Source organism: Protopterus annectens, chromosome 3.part1 (genome assembly GCF_019279795.1).
Source record: "Protopterus annectens isolate FY-2018-M chromosome 3.part1, PAN1.0, whole genome shotgun sequence".
Classification (NCBI taxonomy): Eukaryota; Metazoa; Chordata; order Ceratodontiformes; family Protopteridae; genus Protopterus; species Protopterus annectens.
Window position 1 is genome coordinate 32,516,724 of NC_056732.1, and position 26,604 is coordinate 32,543,327.

Sequence of the window (26,604 nt, forward strand, 5' to 3'; positions counted from 1 at the left end):
GCCTTCCAGTTTCTAAAGTGACCTTATCCAAATGGTTATCTGACACCATTGCCTTTATTTATCAGTTAAGACATAAACATCTACCAGCAAAACTGAAAGGTCATTCTACTAGAGCATTCGCCACTTCTGTAGCCTTTCACTCTAAGTTGCCCATAGACTCACTTGGGCAAACCCTCATACCTTTATCTCTCATTACAAAGTGGATGTTGTCTCCTGGAGCAGGGCTTCCTTTGGTTCCACTATTCTGAAGAGTCTGTTCCAATGAGCCACCCGGAGTCTTTAGGTGCTAGGGATGCTGTCCCAAACAGCAAGAATGAAGGCGAGATTGGGCAACTTAACATAAAGAAGTTATGTACCTACCATAATGTTCCATGTTAGCTGTCCTTCATCTCGCCTTCCTTCTTGCGTCCCCCTCCTTCCCCCTTCCTGGATGACTGAGGGGAGTTCACTCTGGTTTCACTGGCTGATTTCCTTTTTCTTGGTTCACATGCCAGGTATCTTTATGACAGTTTACTCTGATCTTTTATTTTGGTAAATCAGTTTTTATGTTACTGGTTACTTTATATGTCTAGTGTGCGCTATCTCAAATGAGATTTGGGTAGCTGACGCTGTGCATTCTGGGATAAGGGTTAGCCTAGAGCCAGTAAATAGCTCTTGAGCTATAGAAGTGGGCCGAGTCGGAGCCGAGGATTGGCTCTGAACCCAAACAGCAAGAAGGAAGGCGAGATGAAGGACAACTAACATGGAACGTTATGGTAGGTACATAACTTCTTTTTCTATTTTGCATGTACTATAACAGTCAATGTCACACAATGCAGTATCTACATCACGTATGATGAGAGTGACTATTACTGACTATTATCGTCTGTAATGTTTTAGCTGTGTAGAACTGTCTAGATGTGTAGTAATATATTACAACATCTTGTAGCAGTTTGTTCTTTCAACTTACTTTTGTATAGTATTTCTAATGTAATCTTTATTGCATTGGATTATACTGTCTATGTATTGTATTGTATGTGGAGCTTTTCTCCCCAGGCCTCTGCTGAAAACAGGTTCTGTAGACCCAGTCAGACCACCCCGGTAAACAAATGTCAAATAAATAAATAAATTCTATTTGTTACATCTCAACTCCTTTGCTACTAGCTAGTTGGGAGAGTTAGAAGAACTGTTAATGCCTTTTATGAATCTAATTAACATAAAATATAGATGTGAAGTTGTTCAGTCTCGCCGTTCATTAATCACTGATGGGTTCGGAGCCAATCCTCGGCTCTGACACAGCCGACTAGCAAGCTCAAACTTCTCCAGTAGCTTGAGAACCCACCCCTTATCCCATAATGCACTGCTGGAATTACCTCAGATCTTGTTTGCTACGACACGGATCTCTTGGTTTCCCTTATCAAGCGCCATTGTCTTCTATCTTACAATTCTTGACAGAAATCTTCAACAAAGGAGGAGCGGCAGCTACGGTATGAGTACAATTAGCTGCTATATCTAATTTGCATCTAGGAATCGATGGTTTGAATATTATGGCTCACCAATTGTCTAAGGCTTTTCTAAAAGGTTCCTTTCACATAAGGCCTCCAGTGAAGACACCTTATTCCCCCTGGATTTTGAATTTTATGTTATCTTGTATCATTCTCCCTCCTTTTGAGCCTGCATCATCTTGTGAACTAAAATTCTTGTCATGGAAAACTATCTTCTTAGTAGCCATCGCTTCAGCCCGTAGAGTGTCAGAGCTCCAGGCCCTTTCCATCAAGCCCCCTTACATGGTGCTCCATACTGACAGAGTATCTCTTAGAACTAATCCATCCTTTCTGCCCAAAGTATGTTCTGAGATTAACATTAATCAAGTCATTGAGTTGCCCGTTTTCTTCCCTAATCACACCAACAAACTGGAATAGATGTTGCATAAACTCGATGTTCATAGATAACTTAGGTTTTATTTGGACAGAACCAAAGACATTAGGGAATCAGATCAGCTCTGTGTGTCTTTTTCTGAGGCCAGGAAAGGTAAACCAGTTGCTAAAACAACCCTGTCTAAGTGGCTGTCAGATTGCATCACCTATACATATGCTTGTCATAATATGCCCTTGTCTAGTATGGTAAAGGCTCATTCAACCAGAGCAGTTTCTACCTCGTCAGCCTTTCAAGCCAAATTGCCTTTGGATAACATCTGTGCAGCAGCCACATGGTCTAAACCTCATACTTTTATAACTCATTGCAAAGTGAATAAGGCATCCAGGGACAGGGCTTCATTTGGTTCCACGGATGTCCTTCAAGGATGCATCTGCAGTCCTTACAAATGGGTTGTCCTGTCGTCAGGCAGCCCTTCGGTCGGCCGGATTCCAAAGTCTGGGTCTGGCTTCGGCTGGTGTCGCACTTCACCCGACATCATTGCGGCAGTTCTTCGGGTATAAAGGCATCAGCCGACGCCATTTTCCCCAGTCTTTCTTGCCGCGTGGCGCCCGAAGCAGAAGCTGTTCGCAAGTGCCGGTAGGTCAGATCCAGAGATTACTACTACCGAATACTACTTCGAAGACTTCTATAAAGCTAAGTACCCCGTTGGGGACTCTTTCTTGCCTCAGCCAATGTCAGAGAAAGTTAATAACTGTTTATCTTGTGGGAAACAAATACCTCATAAAGATTTCCACTCCTATTGCATACATTGTTTAGGCCCAGACCACGACGTAGCAGCTTGTCTAGCCTGTGCTTCTTTTAACCGATGGACGCTTAGACGTCGCTCGGACTTTGCTGAACAGATTTTCGGCTCTGATTTTGCCTACACCAGGGACAGGGCTTCATTTGGTTCCACGGTTCTGAAGAGTGTACTTCCATGAGCCACCCAAGATCAGGGTGCTAGGGATGCTACCCATCAGTGATGAATGAACGGCGAAATTGAACAACTTCACATAAAGAAGTTATGTACTCACCATAACGTTCCATGTGAGTTGTTCCATCTCACCTTCATTCTCACGTCCCTTCCTCCTTCCCCCTCCTGGCTGACAGTTGACCTGGAGGCTGTCTTCATCCTGGTTTTTCAATGTGTATTCATTCCTAGGCAGAATAATTATTGTACTATTATATGGTGCGCAGCAAACAAGATCTGAGGTAATTCCAGCAGTGCATTATGGGATAAGGGGTGGGGTCTCGAGCTACTGGAGAACTTTGAGCTTGCTAGTCAGCCGTGTCGGAGCCAAGAATAATCTCCGAACCCATCAGTGATGAATGAAGGCGAGATGGAACAACTCACATGGAACGTTATGGTGAGTACATAACTTCTTTTTTGCCTTTATGGCTGCTTAAATATGCAGTACAAATAATTTAATTTATACTGTCTGTTTTAGTGAGGTACAGGTAATAAAGTATGGCTAACTGACCATGGTTTAATAACTTATGCATATCTGTACTGTCTTAAACCATTTGTTTGCACAGTGCATTATCTTTATAGATAATGTTATATACAAAGGTATCCAGTTCTACCATGAATGTAAGTAGCACCTTCATACCTATGATTGTGACAGGTATTCTTTACCAGAGGTACTGAAATAGTCTGTGTTATTACATATAAATCCAACATCTTTTTTGTTGAATTTCTTTGTATTTTATAGCCCATATTCCCTTAATGCTATCAACCCTTTCCCTTAAGATTTTTGAGTCTATATTAGATAATCGAACTTTCAAAAGTTCGACTGTAATATGGTCGGCACTATATGACTGAACTTTTAAAAGTTCGAACATCTAATAAAAAAAATAAACTACCCAAATAACCTACATGAACATTTTAAGCAGGAGGCAAGCCCCACTGCACCCCCCACGTCTGGGGAAATCTTCCCATTCCATGCTGTACGGAGATGTCCGTTAAAACGTTCAAACTTTCAAAAATTCGATCATTTGGTGTTGACCATATGACAGTTGAACTTTTGAAAGTTCAATTATCTAATATAGACTCAAGATTTTTGTCCATTGTTTGCTTTCAGTGCCATTCCAAAGCATTCTGAAATTGCCTCCAGACAGGTAGACTTTGTAGTGTGTGCCTTGCTTGGTTAAAGTACGTTTCAAGTCTATATGATCTCATCATCACGAACATGGGAGCACAATTTTCAACACCGGAAGTATACCCCTCACTGGTGAGATCAGATCACAAACTAATCTCACTGGAGGTCCTCATCCCGCCCCCACCCGAAATAAAAAAGACCACAGTAAAGAACTTCTCGAAAGCCGACTTCACACTTCTAAAGACTAGTGTGGTCTCCTTTAAGGCCCCCGGGCCGGCGGTAAACATTACTCAAACCACTGAATCACTTACAAATGCCTTCTACCAGCACCTGCAGGGCTGCATGGATCAGGCAATCCCAAGCAAAACAAAGACTCTTTGTACCAAAGGCAAGCGTCCAGTCTGGTGGACCCCAGCCATAAACAAACTCTACAACAAAAGGAGAAAGCTACTACAAGATAGAGCAAAACCCTTAAAAGGTAAGACACCGCTGATCACTATAAGTAAAAGCTAAGAGCTCTCATAAAATCATCCAAAGCTAATTTTGAGAGAAAAATAGCGAAGGACTCTAAAGACAACCATAAGGCATTCTTTAGCTATGTCAGAAACCTAGGAGGAAACTCCCAGATATGCTCAGAATTAGTTCAAAATGATGTGAAGATTACTGATCCTACAGACATTGCCAACATACTGGCTGACAGGTTCAGTGCAAACTTCTCCCCCCCCAAAAGGAGAGATATCTATACCAAATGATTGTAGGCCCCCAAACATCTCTAAAACCCAGGTGAGAATGGGTCCCTCCAAGGCAAAGAACACAGCATCCATGGGACCTGATGGTGTCCCGGCTGTGTGCTCCACGAACTCAACGAGGAATTAAACCCACAGTTAGGACAGCTGTTTAATCTTAGTCTCACCTCCGGATACGTACCCAGGGAGTGGAGCACAGCGACTGTGGTCCCACTTCACAAAGGCGGTGCCTCCACCGACCCTGGAAATTACCGTCCCATTAGCTTGACAAGCCTTATCTGCAAAGCCATGGAGAGGATCATAATGGATCTCATAAATAAAGACATAGGGAATTTGCAGACTTTGGATCCAACCCAGTTTGGCTTTGTCAAAGGCAGATCATGCCTTTTAAACTTGGTTGACTTTTTCAAAACAGTCACCAAGGCCATTGACGAGGGAAAGGCAGTCCATACAGCCTACCTAGACCTGGCGAAGGCTTTTGATACAATACCTCACTCGGGTATCATTGAAAAACTCATCAACTTAAATGTAAACCCATACATTACAAGATGGGTTGCAAACTGGCTGAGTGACAGAACCCACAGGGTCAGAGTTGCTGGCGCCATGTCAGACTCAAAGCCTGTCACAAGTGGTGTCCCACAGGGCTCAGTCCTGGGCCCACTCTTGTTTGGCATCTACTTTTCCGAAGTACAAGCAAACACAGGAGGGTTATGGCTGTCAAAGTTTGCAGATGACTGCAAACTGGGCCAGAGTCGAAAACACATCTGACACAGATATCCTTCAGAAGGGTCTCACAGAAACGGATAACTGGTGCCAGAGCCATGGCCTAAAGTTAAATGCCAAGAAATGCATAGTCATACCCTTCGGGAAAAACAAGGTTACCCCTAGCTACCATATAGGTGGCAATCCACTGATCACAGAAGAAGTTATCAGGGACCTGGGGACCCAGGTTGACAGTAGCCTTTCATTCGACACTCATATTGCTAAAGTAGTAAGGAAGACCTTCTACATTGCCCACCTTATCATGAAGGGATTCACATCTAGATCAAGGGAGGTCATAGTCTCCCTATACTCATCACTCATCAGACCAATGATTGAGTACAATGCCCCATTTGGAATGTATCTGACCCGACACTTGCAGCAGCTGGAGAGGCCACAAAAGTTCCTCACCAAAAGGATAAAGGGTCTCAAAAATCTGTCTTATGCTGCCCGACTGAAAGAACTCCAGCTATATTCAGTTGCTTACCGCTTGCTCAGAGGTGACCTGTGCCTGACATACAAGGCCATGTCAAACCCAGATTTGATGAACATGCTTCATCTCAAAAATATAGATCCCTCAGAGCCACAAGGGCGGAGACTTAAACCTCAACACGGTTATTAATAGGACGTGCTGGAGGGATAGATTCATCACCCAAAGACTCCCTATGCTGTGGAACAAAATCCCGGTATATGTGAGGCAGAGCACCTCGCTGGCCTTGTTCAGGAGGAATCTTGACCAATGGATGGGAGATCGCAGATACACCCCAGGGGTTACCTCAGTGTCACTGCTCAACAGAGGCACAGCAAAATAATGGGCATAGTTTCTCCAAACTAAAGGGGTGGCGTAAGCCACAAAACTATGGGCTAGGCTTGTAAATGCCCTCGGGCAGATAGCCTAGTATGAACCTATGAACCTATGAACCTATATGTTAGCACAGCTGCTTCCTAGCTTTGCAGCTTATACTCGTAATGTTTTCCTTAATTCACTGAAATCCTAAACATTAAATTCACTGGCTGCATAGCCATATACAGATTACAAAGGACGGAAGCATCCTTGCCTCTGAACCTGTCTGCTTTTGACTGAAACTATTACAGCTCTAGAATGCCTTTTAAGTGTTTTTCTTCCTGTATGAGAAATTATTTTCTGTAATAACTCTGTGAATTAAGTATGCCCCACATACTGGTTGTCACAGCATACGTTCAAAACGCCATCAAAGCAAAACACTCTAGATGTGGTGATCTTAGATTCATTGGCATACATAGCCTATATATCTGGGTCCATAAGGGAACACGGGTGTAACATGGCTAGGCTTGTAGAGGCCATAGGGCCAATAGCCTAGGAACCTCCTATGATCCTATGATGCTGTGGAATGCTTTCAAATTTGTATTACCTACTCTCTCTGTTACATATTTTGCACCTCTAGAAAGTTATGTAACAAAGCAATCTTTAAGATTAATGCTGTGTAAATTAATTCATACCGCTTAAGGTGTCTTACAAATTCTGGCAAAAAAACTTTTTTCCTACTCACCCTCTATCACTTTTCAGAGTCCACCGCCACAAAATGTCCTTCTACCCTGTAACTTCTCTTTCATTCTTCATTCCTACTTCCATAGTTCCTGCCAACTATAACATACAGATCCCTTTACATACTCATGTTCATCCTCAGCTTGTCCTCTGTTCTTCTCCTACTGGGCCATCTTTTTAATCCTACTGTGACTCTATAATAGCCCTCAACATCTCTTCATCTCTGTCCAACCACCTATTCATACTTCCTCCCTACACTGTCCACACATCAGTGCTGCCCCTTACCTTTACTCCAAATATAGACCGATTATCTCCATGTCAACCCAACCCACAACAAAATTAAGTGGAAAATACTCTCTAAAAAACAAGCATCAGTAATACCCCAATATACTGAAATCCTTCTAGGAGAAGACATTCACCCTAATCCTGGCTCCACCTATCACAATGAACATTGGGACAATTTTCCTCCACACTCTACTTTAACCCTACAGTGGTCAACCCCAGTAATCTAACTTTTGCTGCTATAATTGTTAGACACATAAGAAATAAAATTGCTTAACTAAATGCCTTGATTACCCAACATAAACCTGATATTCTCCCAGTAACTGAAACTTGGCTTAAACCCAACATAAATGATTCCAAAATTACACCTCCCAGCTATAATATAGTCTGTAATGACTGTCTAAAGAGGAAAGGTGGTGGTATTAAATATTTCCCAACAACTTATCACATTTCCCCTAACAACAACCAGTACTACAATTCAGTTCAGTAGAGCTTATTGTTGCTTTCCTGAAATTAAAAATTATAAAAAAGTATGTATCCCTCCTGGCGACAATACAGCTGTACTGAAAGATATCCTACATTGGATATCCATAACAATTACACAGCATATAATATTCCTAGGTGATGTGAATGTCAATTGGTTGGATATAAACTCTAACTTCCCTACATTTAGCATGAACTTGTAATAGCCCAACACATTATAATAAGACATCATATTCCATCTTATACTGGATCCTTGTATCAGATCCCATCAAATACACCACCTCAGTTACACCATCTGACTCTCTCGGTGATCATCTCCCAATCCGTACAACCAGACATCTCACACATCCATTTAAACATCATGTTTATAAAACAACACACAACCTTTCCAAGTTTAACCCAGAAATGTTCATTACTTACCTGTCGTCTATTAACTGGAACTTCATAAAAATCCTCCCCTTAGATGATGCTGTAAATAAATTCAGTACAACTTTTCTGAATATCCTATAGAGCCTTGCACCTCCTAGAAGGAAGAGACTGAAAACAAATACTGCCAATTGGCTATCCAATAACAGTTGAATGCTAATAGCACAGGGGTGGCAGTGGCACATTGTCATTTCACCCTCACAGCAAAGTTCATTCGGGTTCGATTCTTGGCTGGGTGCCTTCTGTGTGGAGTTTGAGTGTTTTTGTTTTGTGTGTGTTCGTTTCCTCCTCTCTCCGGTTTCCTCCCACCCACATTCAACACATGCATTCTCATTTCTCTCCAGGCCTCCGCTGAAAACAGGCTCTGTGGAACCTAGTCGGACATTCCCGGTCAACAAATGATAAATAAAATAAAAATAAAATAATGCAGGATTGAGAAAAAGCATGAAAAGAATATAAAACACCGTGATACCTTGTAAGCGTAAGAACGTTGTGCAATCGGACTAAAAAGCAAATTAATGAAGGCAAAAAACTATGCTATAATAACTTTCAGAATAATACTTCATAGGTTCATAGGTAGGTACTAGGCTATCGGCCCAAGGGCCTAAGTAAGCCTAGCCAGCAAGGTTCCCTGGCTTACGCCACCCAAGTAAGTTATTTTCCTGTGCCCCTGTTGAGCAGAGCCACAGAGGTGATCCCCGGGGTGTATTTCCTATTTCCCATCCACTCATCAAGATTTTTCTTGAAGAGTGCTAATGAGGAACTTTGCTTGACATAGATGGGTAGCTTGTTCCAGAGTATGGGAAGCCTCTGGGACAGAAATCTATCTTTCCAGCGTGTCCTATTTATTGTGGTGACAGAGTTTAGGTCCCTAAAGCGTGTAGCTCAGAGGGATTGGAATTTCTTTAGTGTAGCATGTCCAACAGCTCTGGGTTTAACATAGCTTTATATGTTAGGCAGAGATCACCTCAGAGTAGGCGATATGCTAAGGAGTAAAGCTGGAGTTTTTTGAGATGGTCAGTGTAGCGCATATATTTGAGGCCAGTAATTCTCTTGGTGAGGTAGTTCTGTGACCTTTCCAGGTGCTGCAGATGTCTTGTGAGGTACATTCCAAAAGAGGCATTGTACTCTGTAATGGGTATAATGCGTGTCGGGTAGAGGGGGAACAATGACCTCTTTTTTCCTGGATGAGGACCCTTTTGTGATGGTGTGCCACGTAGAAGGATTTCCTGACTACTTTGGTGATGTGATTATCAAAGGAGAGACTACTGTCCACCTTGGTCCCAAGGTCTCTTATCACACATTCGGTGTTAAGTAGACTGCTACCTGTGTGGTAGTTCATGGGTACAGAGTTTTTACCAAAGGGGATGACAATGCACGTTTTGGCATTTAGCTTGAGGCTATGGCTCTGACACCGGGCATCTGTCTCAGTGAGAACCTTCTGTAGGATGTCCACATCATTTGGGGACTCGACAATGGCTCCTAGTTTGCAGTCATCTGCGAACTTTGTTAGCCAAAGGCCTTCTGTGTTAGCCTGTACTTAAGAAAAGTAGATACCAAACAGGAGAGGTCCCAGGACTGAACCCTGTGGTACTCCACTTGTCACTGGTTTGAAATCAGATTTAGAGTCTGCAACTTTTATAGTGTGGGTTCTGTCAGTGAGCCAGTTGTCAACCCATCTTGTGACATAGGGATTTATACCTAGTTTAGCTATACTTCCAGAATGGGGGATGGTGTCGAAAGCCTTGGTGAGGTCAAGATAGGCCTTGTGAACCACCTTACCCTCTTCTGCGGATTTGGTGACTGCCTCAAAGAAGTCGATCAGGTTCAGGAGGCATGATCTGCCTTGTACAAACCCAAACTGGGTGGGGTCCAGAGTTTGGAGGTTACCAATGTCTTTGTTTATGAGTTCCATGATTATATGTTCCATGGCCTTGCAGACCAGGCTCATCAGGCTAATAGGGTGATAGTTCCCAGGATCAGTGGTGGCTCCCCCTTTGTGGAGTGGGATAACTGTTGCTGTGCTCCATTCAGTGGGCACAAAGCCTGATGTGAGGCTATGATTGAACATGGTCCTTAGGTGGGGAGACAGTTTGTTCTGAAGTTCATGTAAAACGCAGCCTGGGATGTTGTCCAGTCCCATGTATGCTGTGTTTTTGGCTTTAGAGAGTGCAGCTTTTACCTGCGTAGTTGTGATTGCAGGGACTCGGCATTCTTCCTGTATAGATATGGGCCCTTTAGGGGGTGAGAGGGCGGTAAAGTTAGCAGTGAACCTATCTGCCAGGTTGTTGGCAATATGAATCAGTTCTGTAATTTTCATGCCATTGTGCTGTAACTCAGAGCAGATCTGGGTGTTGCCATTGAGATTCTTGACATAGCTAAAGAATGCTTTGTGGTTGTCCCTAGAATCAGTGGTGATTTTGTTTTCATAGCTAGCTTTGGAGGATCTTATAAGGGATCTCAGCTTCTTACTGAGGCTGACCAGGGAGCTCCTCCACTTATGGAATTTTACTCTCTTTTGCAACAGTTTCTTCCTTCTGTTGTAGACTTTGTTTATGGCAAGGGACCACCAGATTGGCTTCCTGTTTTGGGAGGATAGTGTCTTGGTTCTGTTTGGGATATCAAAATCTAGGCATTCGTGTAAGTACTTACAGAGTGCATTTGTGTAGGATTCAGCAGTCGTAAAAGTATTGTCCATCTGCATGGGTGTCATGAAGTTCACCACTTCTGTCTTAAGAAGCATGAAGCTGGCTTTGGAGGAATTTTTTACCATGGTTTCCTTAATGGGGGTTGGGGGCGGGATGTGGATATCTAAGGTGATTAGCTTATGGTCAGATCTGACCAATGAGGAGTTGATTTCAGGTGTGGAACACCAGTCACTCATGTAGATAATGACTAGGTCTAGGATCTTGTTGCCCCTGGTGGGGGGTGTGGACAAGTAGATCCAGGGCATTGGAATTTATGAATTCCAGAAAGCATTGAGCACAGGAGTTGGTACATGACCAGTTTTCCCAGTTAATGGTGGGGTAGTTGAAATTGCCCTTTATTAGGGTGTTTGGTTGAACTCTAATATTTTCCAGTATATCAAGAAAAGAGGAGTGGGAATCCTGGGCCATGGTGGGGGTTCTCTAGCAAGCTACAGTTTGGATTGCAGTTTTGCCCAGAGTTAGTTGCACTTGGATAACCTCAGATGCATTATGCTGAGCAACTAGCCTCGAGGTGTGGATATCCTTAATGAATATGAACACACCTTTGCCTTTGGTATTCAGGTCCAGGTTAGATGGCCGAAAAGTGTGGTATGAGTTATAGCCTGGTAATATGGGAGTGCTCTCTGAAGTCTTGAACCAGGTCTCAGTCACTGCACAGATATTGATGTTCTCCATTTTAAGGAGTGCCTCAAGGGAGTGCATTTTGAGATTTAGACTTCTAGCATTGAGTAGCATTACCCTCAGTTTTTGCTTTCCTGTTCCTGTTATGGTTAGTAAATACTGCCTTAAAACATTCTGGACAGCTATTAAAGAAATTTTGCATTCCAGCCATAAATTCAACCCTATCCCCTCTCCGAATATCTCATCACTTGAAAACGCAGTACAATCCAACTCTTATTTCATACATAGTATAGCATTCCTAATCAAGCAGTCCCCAAAATATAATCCTTATATTTTCCAGCCACATAATACCACATACAATTCTACCTTCAAATGTGTGCCCACATCCTGTATAAAACTACTGGTAAACAAACTCAAACCATCCTCTACTTCAGCTAATGACTTTTCAAATTAATACCCAAAGTAGCTGGCTGTAGCACTATGTACCCTGTGTCAATCCATATAAGTAGGTCAATACAGGAATCCTATGTTCCCTCTATGGAAAAAGTCACACATTATCTCTCTACACATAGGAAGAAATTCAGCAGGCGTTGCTACACCCAAAATATCTCTGACATACAACAGATTGCTCAACGGAATTGGCCTATACTTCTTACAGACCCTGAAACCACAGCTATAGTGGGGCGTCAGCCTACTTTTATATACAAGAATAAGAAGAACTTGAAACAGTTGTTATGTAATGGAAATGCTAATATGACATGATCCCATTTGAACATTTTGAATGGGACACGTAAGTGTAGGAAGTGTGCCCATTGTCAATATATAGACGAGTCTAGATTCTTTAGACATCCTGAGATGAGGAATCTTTGGGAACTGATACCCCAAGCTGATTGTAATACAAATACAAAAAATGTAATATATTGTGCACATTGTATAGGTTGCTTCAAATTTTATATTGGTAAAACAAATAGACATCTCAGAGAGCGCATTAGGGATCATATATATTGCGCTAACAAAGGCTTAGAATATAGTGCTCTAGCTAAGCACATCTTAAAAGAAGGACCACAACATACATTTTTATTACAAGTACTACAAGTGGTGGATGTGAATGTAAGAATGGGTGGTATAGTTAATAGAATGGAAATCTTAGAACTACAATGGATTTTACGTTTAGGCTCCCATAGGGGACATGGCCTGAATGACAGTGTCCCATTGAAACCTGTTTTAAAATCTAGAAGGGTTAATAAATGTAGGAAAGGTTTATAATATTGATAGTTAAAATACATTTTATATTACATATGTCTTGTAATCTACAGTATATCGAGATTTATATTCTTGTAGTTTAATTATAGTCTGAATTTATATTTGTGCATGTTGCATTTATATAGGCATATATAGTCATATATATTTTATAGGTTATCTATTTCATTTGTTAAACATTATATATATATATATATATATATATATATATATATATATATATATATAGAATATGTTGTAAGGAGATTTGTTTGAAGCCTGTTATGTTGTCTAATCAATTGTGTATATATAGTTTTAGATTATGAATTAGCTTGCTATGTCTTTAAATTGTAATTGATTTTAGACTAGTTAGCCTGTGAATGGTCGCTTGGAAACTTTGAAATTTTTAAATGTTATTTAAAGACCTATATCAGCTGTTACTTTTTGGTCTGATGAAGCATACTAAGTTATTGTGAAAGCGCTTACCGTTGTAAAACTTTGGAATAAAATTCAACTATTGTTTTTACTCTACTGGATTTAATATTGGAGCGTGTTTCCTTCATCTGGGATTTCTTACATATTTGTAAGGCATTGCTAACTTTATATGTACAGTAATCGTATTCCCCTCGCCAAACTAATTGAAAAATGTATTCAAAATCAATTACAAACTATTTCTGCTGGAAGAACTCCTGTTCCCCACACAACATGGCTTCCATCCTTCCCGTATTACTAACACTGCACTGGTAACCCATATTGATACTGTCAATAAAGCTAGAGATACCAGCAAACTTGTCTCCTCCTTATTTCTAGACTTCTCCTTCTAGTCTAAAGCGTTTAACACAGTTTGTCATTGCAAACTTCTACTTCAGATGTCCTTATTAGTTCTATTCCAGCACACCCTTCTATGGTTCAAAAGTTACCTGTCCAGTAGGTATAAATCAGTAAAATTGCACTCCACCCTCTCTCCATACCTCCCAGTCATCACTGGTGTAGCAAAAGGCTCCATCCTTGGTCCTGTCCTCTTTAACATTCTCACCAAGACCCTTCCTATGTACAAATAACAGGCCTCCTTAATAGAAGTCGCAGATGACTCCACACTCATTTCCACATCTGACAACATAGCACATCTCCAAAAAATTACCAAGGAAGCTTTAGCAGCAAGTGAAACATGACTTTGCCACTCAGAACTCATGCTCAACCCTAAAAAAAAAAAAAAAAAAAAAAACTACTGTTTTCCCCAAAACCCTCTCCCACATAAAAACAAAATTTAAAGTCATCTTTCTTGACAATACAACCATTGAAGTCACTTCTTATAGCAAAGTATTAGGGATGACAATCTTAAATTCAACCTGGTTATACAAAGTTGCATAAGAAGAACTCATCAAAACTAAAGACCCTTTATAGACCCAAAAACTTTGTCACCAACACAACTAAAGCTACACTTGTGACAACTTATCTCCTCCCCACATTTCTTTATGGGCCTCCCATCCTTACTAACCCCCCAGGCTTCACAAAAATGACAACTTGATCAAAGCTATAACAAAGGTGGTAAATTTGCAGGACATACCACTTTCAGAATCCACCACTGTATAACACGAAAAAGCCTAAATTGGTTAGAACTGCCACATCAACTAACATATACACAACTTCTTAACGCCTGTAAAATTATCCAGAATCTGTCGGCTTGTCCAGCACTAAATGACATTCGACACAACTATAGTCCTAGTCAGTCATTATGATCCAATGATCAGAAACTCCTGTCTGTCCACAAACCCATCAAATCTGCTGGGCATTGCCTGTACGCAGACAATGTTAGCAAAGCCTGGGACTCCTTATCTCTGTCCATCGGGTCAATACCCTCCTCCCATCCTTCAAAACCACTCTGAAAGACTTCCTAGCCAAATGCTGGCTCTGTTCTTGCTCATCACCAGGATAAACTATCTCCCTAAATGTGAACAAACACCTGTTCATACCTTACATCTCCTTACTCTCCCTTATTCACTCCCTTCCTCATGTACCTGTTCATACCTTACATCTCCTTACTCTCCCTTCTTCACTCATTTCCTTACTTTTATCAGTTTCTCTCCCCTGGCTTTCTCTCTAAATATACCATACACCTGCTTCTCCCTCACTTCAGACCGCAGTTCCTGTTTGTATTATACTAACTTACCTTTACTTTCTCCATAAACTGGCTAATATTTCTCTAACTATTAAATCATTGTCATATAACTTGTATCTGCTGTTAACCAATGTTTTCATATTATGTCTAATTTGGTATAATTATTTAAACTGTATTTGTTTTGTATTCGTTTAAAGACTGTAAAATTACTATTCTTAAGATGTTTTGCAGTATTTTGGAGCCTTTGCTCCCAGGCCTCAATGGGAAATGGGCTTCTACCCAGTTGGACTTTATCAGTCAATCAATCAATCAATGAATGAATGAATCAATCAATCAATCAATTATTAAAGCAATCAATAAAGAGTTCATGAATAAGATAAGCTGTCAAGACTGAATATAGTGGCCAAATCATCTCCAGCCATTGCACCTTTGCAGACTGACTTGCCTAACATTTTATTAATCATGCTAACATCCCCTCACAGAAGAACTTTATTGACTCTGTCTTCCCAGAAGTCTATTTAAAAAAATCACCCCTACCTTTCACAGTGGTCCAGCACCTATACAGGAAGTAAACATTTGACTGCACAAGCTATCCAACATGCCTCCACATACCCTTAAGAGATCACCTTTAAAGTATTTACCACCTGTAGAAACTTCGTAATCCTGACAATAAGACACATAATCAGTCTATGTCTTCCTGCTGGCTTCTTCCTGGACATGTGACAGTGGTGTACAGCCATGAATTTTTGATATAACTGTGTATGATTCTGTTGGCCTTTCTAACCAATTTCTCTTTCTTTCATCATTAATTTTAGAAATATTAGACTTCTGACAACTATCTCCCGATATAATCATATTTGGCTTCCTCAGCAAGCAACAACAAAGATTTAAAAACTGTTACAACCTCTTTATGGGCCATCCTCACTCTGACAAACAGTAACTTGCAAGATAACAATTATGGCAAAGTAGCCAGCGGCATCTTTAGAGATTTAACTGTCTACCCCAAAGTCATAGCTAAACTGTAACAACAGTGCATCTCCCTAGCCTCCCCACCACCACAAAAAGGGATGAATAACTGCTTCTTAAATTATATCTATTGAGTAAAAATACCAAGCTCCTCTCATCGTAAGTGCTTTAGAGAGGGTACAGTTCTAAGGATACTCTTTTCTTCATCTATCTAAATGTTTTTGGCATCTCATATCTCATATTCAGTGCTATCTTCTATATAAATGTTACGGCCATCTGGACAGAAGTCAAATCCCATTTAGACAAACTACCTTAATACTACCAGCTTAATAAAACATGACAAAGTACCCATTTACTAATCCCAGGTGCAAAATCCAGCATTCTAGCAGTAGCAAATGGCTCTTGCTTCATTTGCAATGAAATGCAGACATGCTACATAAGTAGCCAACGTTGTGGTCCAAACTTCCAATCAGGAGCACAGTTGCACAATCCTTAACAGAAGTGACTTTCTACAAGTGGCATGTGAGAAGTTGGCATAATGGTTAAATTGTTTACCTTAGGGACATAAGGTGCAGGGTTTGATTCCATATGGGGTAATTGGCTGGGGTTAAAATGCCTCATAAGGACAGTTAGCCTAGCACTAATCTAAAACCCTAAGGTGTTTCTATTTATTATTTAAAATATTTTTTATGAAACACTGCCCCTCCGCCAGTTCTCCACTCCATTTCAAACCTTTCACTCCCAGCCATCAGTGTTCATCATCTGTCCAACATATATTAATATACCCTCCCTATACTCTGGAATTCTTTATAAAATCTCTTTCCTTGTATGGTACAGAATCCTGAAATGTTTTAGCTCTATTCATCTGGGATTTACCCAACTACATGCTGATTTAAAACCTGCTGTTATGGGTATGTCTGTATTTCTACAGCATGTGACATCTGTTCATCTGGGATTTACCCAACTACATGCCGATTTAAAATCTGCTGTAATGGGTATATCTGTATTTATACAGCATGTGACATCTGTTCATCTGGGATTTACCCAACTACATGCCGATTTAAAATCTGCTATAATGGGTATATCTGTATTCCTACAGCATGTGATACACTGATTTAAAACCCGCTGTAATGAGTCTATCCATATTTCTACAACATGTAACACAATGATCTAAAACCACTGTAATGGGTGTATCTGCATTTCTACAGCTTGTGACATGCCAATTTAAAACTCACTGTAATGGGTGTATCTGTATTTCTACAGCATGTGACACTCCAGTTTAAAACTGGCCATAATAGATGTATCTGTATTTCTACAGCATGTGGCATGCCAATTTAAAACCAATGTAATGGGTGTATCTGTATTTTTACAGCTTGTGACATGCCGATTTCAAAACTGCTGTAATGGCTGTATCTGTATTTTTACAGCTTGTGACATGCCGATTTCAAAACCGCTGTAATGGGTGTATCTGTATTTCTACAGCTTGTGACATGCCAATTTATAGCCCGCTGTAATGGGTGTAGCTGTATTTCTACAGCTTGTGATATGCCGATTTAAAACCTGCTGTAATGGGTATATCTGTATTTCTACAGTATGTGACATGCCGATTTAAAACCTGCTGTAATGGGTATATCTGTATTTCTACAGTATGTGACATGCCGATTTAAAACCTGCTGTAATGGGTATATCTGTATTTCTACAGTATGTGACATGCTGATTTAAAACCTGCTGTAATGGGTGTATCTGTATTTCTACAGCTTGTGACATGCCAGTTTAAAACCCACTGCAATGGGTGTATCTGTATTTCTACAACTTGTGACATGCCAGTTTAAAACCCGCTGTAATGGGTATATCTGTATTTCTACAGCTTGTGACATGCCAGTTTAAAACCCCCTGTAATGGGTGTATCTGTATTTCTACAGCTTGTGACATGCCAGTTTAAAACCCGCTGTAATGGGTGTATCTGTATTTCCACAACTTGTGCTTTTTATCTGTACTCTTCTTCTGCCCTGTTTTTATATATAAGTATGGACTGATTCCTGCTTCTACAATTAATCCTTTAACAATATCTTAGTCAAAAGAGTCTTCCAGTTTGGACTGACTAATATATTCTCTTTATATAAGCTATATCTGTCTGTGCGTCTGTCTGTACACATGTGCATTCATGCAGATAGATATATAAATATATATGTATGTGTACACACACACAGACACATGTCTATATCTGTAACTGTATATATATATATATATATATATATATATATATATATATATATATATATATAATATGTATAAATGCATATAGAAAGTGTTAAATTCCTGAAATGCAAAGGCACTGAAACTGAAATCATAAATGCCAGTATTCTGAAATTCAGTACACTGAAAAACTCAAAACATCTAAAAACAAATCTGATTGCAAAATGAACATATCCAGTATGTGTTCTCAGGCTAGGTCTGAAAATGGGATAAACAGATTAGTGCTTCATCTTAATTTTTATTTTACAGTTTCAGAACAGGCTAAGTGAGCTGTCAGTCACGATCTGAATACAAAAGTACATTGAAAATCAGTAGAAAAATACAGCAGAAAATCAATATAACGGTACTGTTAAAAAATCAGGACGTGCACAGAGTAAATAAAGCAAGTATGCATAGTACAACAAATTTGAACTTAGTAAATAAATAAAATTGACTTAGTACAATAAACAGTGACATAACATAGAGTTTATAATACTTCAGATTGTAACATAACATAATATTATACCTACACATGAAAAAATTGCATCAGTGCCAGAAGGTAAACTGGACTGAATTCTACGAAGTTTATATACTGTTTTCACCGATGTTCTATGTACCAATATTTACTTATTCATTTGGCATTAGTTTACCAGAATAGTCTGATTAGGAGGTTATCCATTTTCAGTGGAGGCCCAGGGGGAAAAGCCCCAAACAGTTACAAAAAAAAAAAAAAAAAACAGAAACATTAAGAAGGCAAAACAAGAAAAAACATGACAAAAAGCCATGCATTAATTGTAAATACAGAGGTACACATATTGTACATAAAATAATTGAAAATACATAAAATTGTTAAGCATTTACAAAGAATCTGTATTGCAAAATTTAACTGAATATATACAGTTGAATATATACAATATATATACAATTTAATATGTACAAGATAGATGATTAGTGCACCTGCTTAAATAATCTGTCCACATTAGTCAGGATTTTGAAACAAGTTTGTTACTGGAAATATTGTCTCAGATGTTTTTGAATGTTTCTATAGTGTCAGGGTTTTGTACATCTGTAATTAGTTAGTGGAGTCTAATCATAAAAAGGCTATTTCTCTTGTGACAAGCTTAAATTGAAGTCTGGCAAGATTTAGAGTATTTTCTTGACTAATTCTAAGGGATTTGTTTTGTTCTCTGATTTCAAGTAATCTTTTAAGGGAAGGACAACAGGATAATGTTAGAATTTCAAATATCAGAGCACCTAGTAGAAAGCTAGCACTGCTAATAATAGGGGAACCCACTGTAGTGGACCTTGGAGTTGGTATATTTAATTTACAGGGGGTGTGGGGTGCAGGGTATGTATGTATGAATGTATGTATATAGTCCGATAGATATAGATATATGGTTACCTATCAAAACATCTACTCTTTATAACATCTAAACTCAAAACATCTAGTCCAAAACATCTAAAACTCATAACATCGAATCTCAAAACATTGAAAACTACAAAGCAACTATAAATAACATCCCACACACTGTTTCCTATGTGTATGCAGGGGGTTAGGAAATTAACTTTTTCCCCCACTGTAGTGCGACCTTGGAGTTGGTATATTTAATTTATGGGGGATGTGGAGGGCAGAGCCCCCCACATGGGGGGTGCAAGGAGGCTTGCTCCCCTGCATAAACATAGTAAAAACTCTGTGGGATGTTATTTATAGTTGCTTTGTAGTTTTCAATATTTTGAGATTCAATGTTATGAGTTTTAGATGTTCTGAAGTTTAGATGTTATGGTCTTGATGTTTTGAGTTTAGATGTTATGAAGAGTAGATGTTTTGATAGGTAACTATATATATATATATATATATATATATATATATATATATATATATAAATATATATATATATATATGTATAATACTGTTTAGGTGAAATACACTGCGGTGGTGGTGCTGCGGTAGCGTTGTCTCCGCATAGCAAGACGTTGTCCCGTTAGATTCTCAGCTAGAGCGTCTTCTGTGTGGAGGCATATGTGAATGGGGCATGCCTTTGTTGAAGGTTGTGCATCAGGGCTGGTAACCCAGTACGTAAAAATCCACTACCAATCATTAGCGGACCAGAGTTCCACTGTGGTGACCCCTAACCAGAAAAAGCCGAAAGAGACAAACAAACTGTTAAGATTTGCACTGGGTGTGACGAGGGTGGACAGGATTAGGAATAAGTATATTAGAGGGTCAGCCCAGGTTGGAAGGTTTGGAGACAAAGCAGAGAGGCAAGATTACATTGGTTTGGACATGTGCTGAGGAGGGATGCAGAGTATATTGGGAAAAAGATGCTAAGGATGAAACTGCCAGGTAACAGGAAAAGAGGAAGGCCTAAGATAAGGTTTATGGATGTGGTGAGAGAAGACAGCCAGGTGGTTGGTGTGAGAGCAAGATGCAGAGGGCAGGAAGAAATGGAAACAGATGATCTGCTGTGGCAACCCCCAACGGTAACAGCCGAAAGAAGATGAAGATATATATATATATATATATATATATATATATATATATATATATATGGATATATACATTTGTGTCAGGAAATATGATTTTAAATAATGACTGTTCAAATAAATATTATACAATGAACAAATAGGCTGTTTCTCCCTAGCTTATTTTGTGGACTATACAAATATTTCAGTGTATGTAGCCTAAATGTAACTTCATCTTAAATGACTAGAATTCTTTATCCATTCAGTGTTGTGATTCCAGTTGTGAAGGTTAGATAAGCACAGTTTCATACTCAATGCATTTTTCTGCATATTTCCTTTAAATGAGCTGCTGGGCTGGTTTGGCGTGACAGCATATTAGTGATATTTGGCGTCTGGTCACACAACAATATCTGTGAAATCCCACTGATGCTGGTAGTGAATTCTTGAGATGCAGGTGTATAAATTGCTTCTTATCTTAGCACTGTAGCTATGGTTTTATTAGCTGTATCATTTCAATCTCTCGAGATACTGCTACCTGCATCCCTTAATTCACAGAGCAGCTAACTGCAACATAATGGATACGAATTTATAATAGCCAGTCCAGACTATCTTTATAGTAACTTCACAAGACTAACATCTGCATTTGCATACATTTTTACCTATTCATAAAATATAATGTGTTATATCCATTTGGTAAACCTTTTGAGTTGTACAACACTGGGATCAGCTGTGTGTGTGTGTGTGTGTGTGTGTGTGTGTGTGTGTGTGTGTGTGTGTGTGTGTGTGTGTGTGGAGAGATTTGCTGGGGAGGAGTAAGTCTTCTTTGTCCCATGTAACTATGTGCTTTAAGAATATTATCTGCATTTGAACTTGAAGTGAAAACCTTTAATACTGCCCAAGAAACCTGACTCCAGCATATATATTTTGCTTCACATTGCTGTTCAATTTTATTAAACATTTTGCTTTTCTTTTTCATCTGCTAGTTCCTGGTCCTGTCCCTGTGGAATCTATTCAGGGAACCACCTATGAAGAAAAGATTTCTCTGCAGTGGAGTGAACCAATTCAGACATATGGTGTAATAACACGATATGAGGTAAGAAATCTGCTTTTTAATTCCTATAAAAAATAATATTATTTACTGTGTAGGTCATGCGTGCTGTTAAAGGCTGATACCTTTCCAGTATTTATGCTTCTTATTTAAAAGTAGATATACACCGTTGTTCCTTTTACACCTGTTTGTGGATCCTGATTAGTACATGGTCTGTTAGGGAAGACACCTATAATGAAATATTTTCTTGGGGGACTGGCCACAAATTTCTATTGTTATCATACAGTAGGCTGATTTGCACACTGTCAGCTGATACATACAAATCCATAAACTGAGAAAGCAGATTTGCAGATTTCATTATAGCTAACTTTGATATTATGTGGAATTGTATTTTTAGGAAGGCAAGGTAATAGGAAACATTTTTCCTTGCATAACAGGGCGTAGAAAATCAGAGCAGATATTTGTGTCTGTGAACATTTCTATGTTAGTCTATTACCTGTCTTTCTTTATTTACTTGCATGTGTTGGTTTGGTCCTTTTTTTTTCTTGACACCTTATTCAGAAAGTCAACCTGATCGAGTTAAGCAGTTAACAATGCTTGTTAACTTGACAAGCAAGCAAGTCATGAGATCAACATCTCATCTTTTTCTTAGACTAATCAATGCCATGGAAAGCTAACAGTTAGTGGACCCCACACCCCATGTGCTCATACATACCAAATATTACTTTGCACTAAACCAAAGAAAAGGGAAAACAGTCCTGTCTTTGTATAGAGGACTGTTCCTTACATCTGTCATATGGATGAATTAGTTGCCCATCAACATGATTAGTAATTAGACAAGAGGGACATACGGTTAGATCAACATGATATTACTGACATGAGAAATTTTCCCTTAAGTATACCCATTTGTATATGATTGTCATATTTCATATCTTATTTGCATACATATTGTGCATGTGGTAAGTAAATGCAGCATCGAATAAACTTTTATGCACCATGAATGTAACAATTCCTCCACTGCCCGATCCTGCTTATGTCACACAGATCCTCTGAGGTGCCTCAATTTTGATTTAAAATGTTTGCTTGCTGTTAACTAGTTCTGACTCATCTTTTGACACATTTTATCAATTTAAATTTAATTAATATTCTGGTTACTAAGCTTTTTCTTTAATGTCATGTGTGATATATTTTCTTAAAATCATCTGTGCCAACATTAGGTGGTAAATCACAAATGTCATTCTATTCCCATGTTGCAGTGTTTATAATATGAGGATTCTGTGCCTAAGGGACCCAAATGTCCAGCCAGTATGGGAAAGATTTTTATTACTGCAAGGTATGTGGGACATCACATGAAGGCAGCAGGGAGCATAGGGCATCAAAGTGACGTCCGCACATGCCATCCTCAGAACTTCTCTGCTATCATTCCAAATGCCATCTTGTCTCCTTCATCTGATCACCGAGTGGTTGCTGTTTTCAGATAGGTGCCCTGTTGAAGATTTTTCTGCTATTCATTTTTTCTACTGGATATCTTTTGAAGTTCATGTCATCCAAGAAAGGCAAGTGCCATTGTGGAAGACAAATTCCACACAAAGATAATCACAACCAGTCTCGGTTCTGTCTAGGGTCTGCACACGATTACAAGGCATGTGGGATTTGGCAGGTGCTTGTTCCTAAGATGCTCTGCAGTTGTCTATCTACCTTACATACTTATCTGGAGAACCAGAGACATGAGCAGCTAGAGCTTGGTATGGAGGGTATGTTGGGTCCATCCGGTGAGCTTCCAAAGAAGAAGGTCAAAAAACCTTTGGCCCGAATCATTGGCTGCGCCACTGAATCCAGACTTCCCTCTGGAGGGTGATGAAGGCCTGGATGTCTGTATGGTTACTGGCTACTTTCCTGCATTGGGTACCACTTTGGAGGCCACTAAGGAAATTGCCATTAGCACATTCACGGAGATCTCACAGATGTCCAGTCTGGATGGTAAGGGGGAGCCACGGCTTATCTCTTCACATGCTCCATAAAGTACTTCTCTTTACATAGCCAGTGAAGAGACTCTGACTTCTATGCCAGAGGGTAGGCCTATGCTGGTCCCTTCCTCTCAGCCTAAGGCAGATGCCTCTCTGAAACCTTAAGCATGTTTCACCTTCCCAGATCCTACTCCAGACTGGCAGGCCTTTTCAGGGGCATTCTATAAATAAAATGCAGCTCTGATGCAGCTGAAATATCTGCCGGATCAATAAAATGCAGCTGTGATGCAACTGAAGTATCTCTCAGATCAATAAAGTGCAGGTGTGATGCAACTGAAGTATCTCCCAGATCAATAAAGTGCAGCTCTGATGCAGCTGCAGTATCTGCCAGATCAATAAAGTGCAGCTGTGATGCAGCTGAAATATCTGCCAGATCAATAAAGTGCAGGTGTGATGCAACTGAAGTATCTCCCAGATCAATAAAGTGCAGCTCTGATGCAGCTGAAATATCTGCCAGATCAATAAAGTGCAGGTGGGATGCAGCTGAAATATCTGCCAGATCAATAAAGTGCAGGTGATCAGTAAAGTGCAGCTCTGATGCAGCTGCAGTATCTGCCAGATCAATAAAGTGCAGGTGTGATGTAGCTGAAATATCTGCCAGATCAATAAAGTGCAGCTCTGATGCAGCTGCAGTATCTGCCAGATCAATAAAGTGCAGGTGGGATGCAGCTGCAGTATCTGCCAGATCAATAAAGTGCAGCTCTGATGCAGCTGAAATATCTGCTGGATCAATAAAGTGCAGCTCTGATGCATCTGTAGATTCTGCAGATCAACTGCATCTGGCTCGGTACCTAGAAGATATTCTTGGTTGAGAATACAGCTCTTGCCTGATATCAAGACAAAACTTGTGGGTGCTCCTCTTGATAATTCTGTCCTCTTTGGAGCTAATGCTGCTGTCCTTTTCAAATCCCTTCAATAAAAAGGGAAGGAGTTATAGGAATATAAGCATATTTTTGTTTCCCCATTTCCTAAGTACTACAGGAATTATCCTTTCAAGGCACATTTTGTGAGGAAACAGTCCTATAGCCCTCCTTCCACTTACAAGAAAGGGCCACACAAACAAAGCTCTTCCAGGACTCAGCCTGCCACTACTCAAAAGCCCCCCCCTTTCCAGACAAACAAGGTAGTCTGTGACTACCTGCCCTCTGTTACAAATAGTCCTCTTTCACGACACCTCTCTCACTCCCTTTCTTCTTGAAACAAACATTACTAAAGACAAAAGGATGCTTTCAGTTGTCCAAAACGAATATTATATGATTTGGAAGTCCATTCCACCCTTCATGGATATCCCTCAACCCCCATCAAGATCAGCTTTCTCTTTTCCCTCAGGTACTTTGGGACTTGATTTTACAAGGAACCTTTCAGGAAGCCCCTTCCCAGCAAAGAGAAGAGTTTTTTACAAAAGAATGTTTCTAGTTCCCAGGAAGGATGGCCCATGGAGACCCATCCTAAACGTGTATCACCTCATCCTCTTTCTTCAGGTTCCCACCTTCTGCATGCTCTCCCTCCAAACCTTGCTCCCACTCTTACTGCCTCAGGCCTTTCTGGTTTCTCTGGACATCAAAGATGAATATCTTCATATCCACATGTATCCTCTTTTCAGGAAATACTTACATTTTTCTATTGCTTGATCTCATTTTCCGTTCTGTGCTTTGCCCTTTGGATTCTCCATGGCCCAAGGGTGTTCACAAAATACCTGGCTTCTGTTGTTGCCTTTTGCAGACTTCATGGAATCCATATTTATCCTTACCTGGATGACCTGCTTATTCAAGCAACTCATCCAGAAATTCTGCTGGAGAATCTCTGCACAGCCATCATCTTACTTCTAAATCTTGGGTTCACTGTCAATCACAATAAATCCTCCCTTGAATCTTCTCAGGATCATATCTTCCTGGGGTGCAGGATAAGGACAGATCTCGTGATGGCATTTCTGCCCTTTGCAGTCTCTTCTAGCCTACTTTCAGCAACTTCTACCACTCAACTCCTTGACAGTCAGGGAGTTTCTCAGACTTCTAGGGGTCACGGCATGCATTATTCTCATGCTGTGCTTGGCTAAACTCCCCCATGAGAACATTTCAGTGGTATCTGCTATCTCTCTGGTCCCAGCATACACATCCCCTGGATTTTGTTCTTTCTTGTCTGAAGAAAGAACTGTACTGGTGGATTCAGCAAATTTCACTAAACCCGGGTCTTCCTCTGCAGCCTCATCTTCCTGTGCAGGAGCTGTTCACAGATGCCTTGGACCTGGGGTGGGGAGCAACCTTGAGAAACCTGAAGGTCCAGGGTCTTTGATCCCCCCACCATAAGGAAGGAACACATAAACATCAAAGAAATGAGGGCTTTGAATTTTACTCTTAAAGCATTCCAATCTTCTCTTCATCCAGGTCCCCTGAAGCTGTTCACTGACAGCACTACAGTCCTTTGATATGTGAACAAACAAGAGGGAACAATTCTTATCTCCTTTGCAGGTTGAATCTTCAGGCTTGGGAATTGCTTCCCAATCAAAAGTCACCTTAGAAGCAGTTTACAGTCCTTCAGCTCAAAATGTTCTGGCAGACACTCTAAGCAGGTCTATGACTCAATCCCCAAAATGTCTGCTCCACAGGAATGTGTTTCTGGACATTCTCCACCAGTGGGGTACACCTCAAATTGATCTTTTTGCCTCACCTCTGAAAAGACTGTGACATGCCCACTCTGAGCCAGAAATCAAGGAGCCTGAATCCCCACCACTGACACTGGAGAGGGATGGGCACTTGGAATACAAATGGCTGCACTCAGTATTTCCAAATGCAGACCTCTCTGCATCAAGCACAATTTCCCTAAGAGCACACAGGGAACACACTCAGTCCAGGGTCTGGGTGTGTCTATCCGTCTCCCTCTAGGTCACCAGGAAGATTTCCCACTGGCACAGCTGTAGGGTTACATCCTCGGCCGAGTGTCCAAGCCAAGTCCTCCAGCACCC

General features: G+C 40.3%; 1 protein-coding gene across 8 annotated transcripts in view; it reads left to right on the forward strand.

Annotated features, from left to right (window-relative positions):
- PTPRM (protein tyrosine phosphatase receptor type M) overlaps window positions 1-26,604 on the forward strand; it is a 4,358,319-nt gene that overhangs the window by 2,387,725 nt on the left and 1,943,990 nt on the right. For all 8 annotated transcript variants that reach the window (XM_044066519.1, XM_044066517.1, XM_044066518.1 and 5 more), the window contains exon 9: window positions 21,551-21,660. In XM_044066519.1, coding sequence (XP_043922454.1) covers window positions 21,551-21,660 — 110 coding nt within the window. The remainder of the gene's footprint in view (window positions 1-21,550; window positions 21,661-26,604) is intronic.